The 3,252-nt window shown below is 44.9% G+C and overlaps 1 protein-coding gene across 1 annotated transcript in view; it reads right to left on the bottom strand.

The window, feature by feature from the left end:
- LOC107299103 (EH domain-containing protein 3-like) overlaps positions 1–3,252 on the bottom strand; it is a 16,899-nt gene that overhangs the window by 4,305 nt on the left and 9,342 nt on the right. Inside the window, exons 3-4 of the mRNA XM_015828471.1 lie at positions 1,963–2,060; positions 560–621 (exon numbers count right to left, since the gene is read on the bottom strand). Coding sequence (XP_015683957.1) covers positions 560–621; positions 1,963–2,060 — 160 coding nt within the window. The remainder of the gene's footprint in view (positions 1–559; positions 622–1,962; positions 2,061–3,252) is intronic.

Raw genomic sequence — 3,252 nt, 5'->3', positions numbered from 1 at the left:
CGGCTGGGTGACTTTGGGCCAATCACAAGGAAACAGTGAGTTCTAGTCCTGCCTTAGGCACGAAAGCGGCTGGGTGACTTTGGGCCAATCACAAGGAAACAGTGAGTTCTAGTCCCGCCTTAGGCACGAAAGCGGCTGGGTGACTTTGGGCCAATCACAAGGAAACAGTGAGTTCTAGTCCCGCCTTAGGCACGAAAGCTGGCTGGGTGACTTTGAACCAATCACTAGGAGACTGGGAGTTCTAGTCCCGCCTTAGGCCTGAAAGCCGGCTGGGTGACTTTGGGCCAATCACCAAGAGACAGTGAGTTCTAGTCCCGCCTTAGGCACGAAAGCCGGCTGGGTGAATTTGAACCAATCACCAGGAGACGGGGAGTTCTAGTCCCGCCTTAGCCGGCTGGGAGACTTTGGGCCAATCACCAGGAGATGGTGAGTTCTAGTCCCGCCTTAGCCGGCTGGGTGACTTTGGGCCAATCACCAAGAGACGGTGAGTTCTAGTCCCGCCTTAGGCATGAAAGCCGGCTGGGAGACTTTGGGGAACAGAAATCGGGAGCTCAATTGCGTAAACCGAGGACTCTCGGAATTTGAAATCAAGCAACAAGTAGCTAGACCTGATTGGGGAGTCTGAAAAAGCCAAAGAGGAACAATAAAAAAAAATATTTTGCGCAAAAGCCAAACCACAATTTGCAAGTCGAGCTGTCTGACTCGCTTCCTCTTGTAGCCACGCCGCTAATGCGGAATCAAAGAATAAGGAAGAGTTGGAAGGGACCTTGGAGGTCATCCAGTCCAACCCCCCGCTCAAGCCAGAGACCCTCACAGAATCATGGAATGATAACAGTTGAAAAGGACCTTAGAGGTCATCTAGTCCAACCCCTTGCTCAAGCAGGAGACGCTTACAGAATCATAGGATAACAAGAGTTGGAAGGGACCTTGGAGGTCATCTAGTCCAGCCCCCTCAAGCAGAAGACCCTTACAGAATCATAGAATAACAAGAGTTGGAAGGGACGTCAGAGGTCAACTAGTCCAACCCCTTGCTCAAGCAGGAGATCCTTACAGAATCATAGAATAAGAAGAGTTGGAAGGGACCTTGGAGGTCATCTGGTCCAGCCCACTGCTCAAGCAGGAGACCCTTACAGAACCATGGAACGATACAGTTGGAAGGGACCTTGGAGGTCATCTAGTCCAACCCCCTGCTCAGGCAGGAAACGCTTACCAGAATCATAGAATAACAGAGTTGGAAGGGACCTTGGAGGTCATCTAGTCCAGCCCCCTCAAGCAGGAGACCCTTACAGAATCATAGAACAAGAGTTGGAAGGGATCCTGGAGGTCATCTAGTCCAACCCCCTGCTCAAGCAGCAGATCTTTACAGAATCATAGAACAAGAATTGGAAGGGACCCTGGAGGTCATCCAGTCCAACCCCCTGCTCAAGCAGGAGACCCTTACAGAATCACAGAATAACACAGTTGGAAGAGACGTCAGAGGTCATCTAGTCCAACCCCCTCCTCAAGCAGGAGACCCTTGCAGAACCATGGAACGATACAGTTGAAAGGGACCTTGGAGGTCATCCAGTCCAACCCCTTTGCTCAGCAGGACACTGTTACAGAATCATAGAATAACAAGAGTTGGAAGGGACCCTGGAGGTCATCTAGCCCAGCCCGCTGCTCAAGCAGCAGACCCTGACCGAATCACAGAATAACACGGTCGGAAGGGACCCTGGAGGCCATCTAGCCCAACCCCCCATTCAAGCTGGACATCCTATAGCACCGTTTCAGACAACGGCTTGTCTATCCTCTTCTTAAAAACCTCCCGCGTTGGAACCCCTCACAATGCCTGGAGCCAAAATTCAGGACTGGCCGATTTAAAACTCTGCCTATGCTCAGGAGAACCTCTGCTAAGAGAAGGAGCAGCTGTTAACGAGCTGAGTTAACCATCTTAGTCAAATGTCGCTCAGAAATGATCCTTACCTCGGCTAATCCGCTGTTTCTCTCCGGAGAGGATTCCTGGGGTGTCAATCACACTTATGCTTTCCAGGACAGGGTTGGGCAGCTGGGCACACACAAATCTGAGGGGGGGGGAGAGAAAGGGGGGAAAAATAAATTAAGTTTTGTCCCGTTTTACGGCCTTGTCTGCCACCGTCACTAAGCGAATCCCTATAGGTGTTCAACTCCACGCTGGAGAGAGAGAGATAGATAGATAGATCATGGATGGATATAGATAGATGATATAGAGATAGATAGATAGATAGATAGATAGATAGATAGATAGATAGATAGATAGATAGATAGATAGATAGATATAGATTGGATGGATGGATGGAGATAGATAGATAGATATAGATAAATAGATAGACCGATTAGATAGATAGATAGATAGATAGATAGATAGATAGATAGATAGATAGATAGATATAGATTGGATGGATGGATGGAGATAGATAGATAGATATAGATAAATAGATAGACCGATTAGATAGATAGATAGATAGATAGATAGATAGATATAGATTGGATGGATGGATGGATGGAGATAGATAGATAGATATAGATAAATAGATAGACCGATTAGATAGATAGATAGATAGATAGATAGATAGATAGATAGATAGATAGATATAGATTGGATGGATGGATGGATGTAGATAGATAGATAGATATAAATAGATAGACCGATTAGATAGATAGATAGATAGATAGATAGATAGATAGATAGATATAGATTGGATGGATGGATGGATGGAGATAGATAGATAGATATAGATAAATAGATAGACCGATTAGATAGATAGATAGATAGATAGATAGATAGATAGATAGATAGATAGATATAGATTGGATGGATGGATGGATGGAGATAGATAGATATAGATAAATAGATAGACCGATTAGATAGATAGATAGATAGATAGATAGATAGATAGATAGATAGATAGATAGATATAGATTGGATGGATGGATGGATGGAGATAGATAGATAGATATAGATAAATAGATAGACCGATTAGATAGATAGATAGATAGATAGATAGATAGATAGATAGATAGAGAGAGAGAGAGATAGAGAGAGAGAGAGAGAGAAAAGATGCGGAGAATGAGAGAGAGATGGAGAGAGACAGATGGAGAAAGAGGAAGGGAGAGAGAGAGGGAATGAGAAAGTAATGGAGACAGAGAGAGAAAAAGAGAAAGAGATGGAGAAAGAGAGAAAGGATGGGGAGAATGAGAGAGAGATGGAGAGAGAAAGAGATGGAAACAGAGAAT

The sequence above is a fragment of the Protobothrops mucrosquamatus genome, unplaced genomic scaffold (assembly GCF_001527695.2).
Source record: "Protobothrops mucrosquamatus isolate PMUCROS unplaced genomic scaffold, P.Mucros_1.0 scaffold4541, whole genome shotgun sequence".
NCBI lineage: Eukaryota > Metazoa > Chordata > Lepidosauria > Squamata > Viperidae > Protobothrops > Protobothrops mucrosquamatus.
This window is presented reverse-complemented; position numbering and strand designations above follow the sequence as displayed.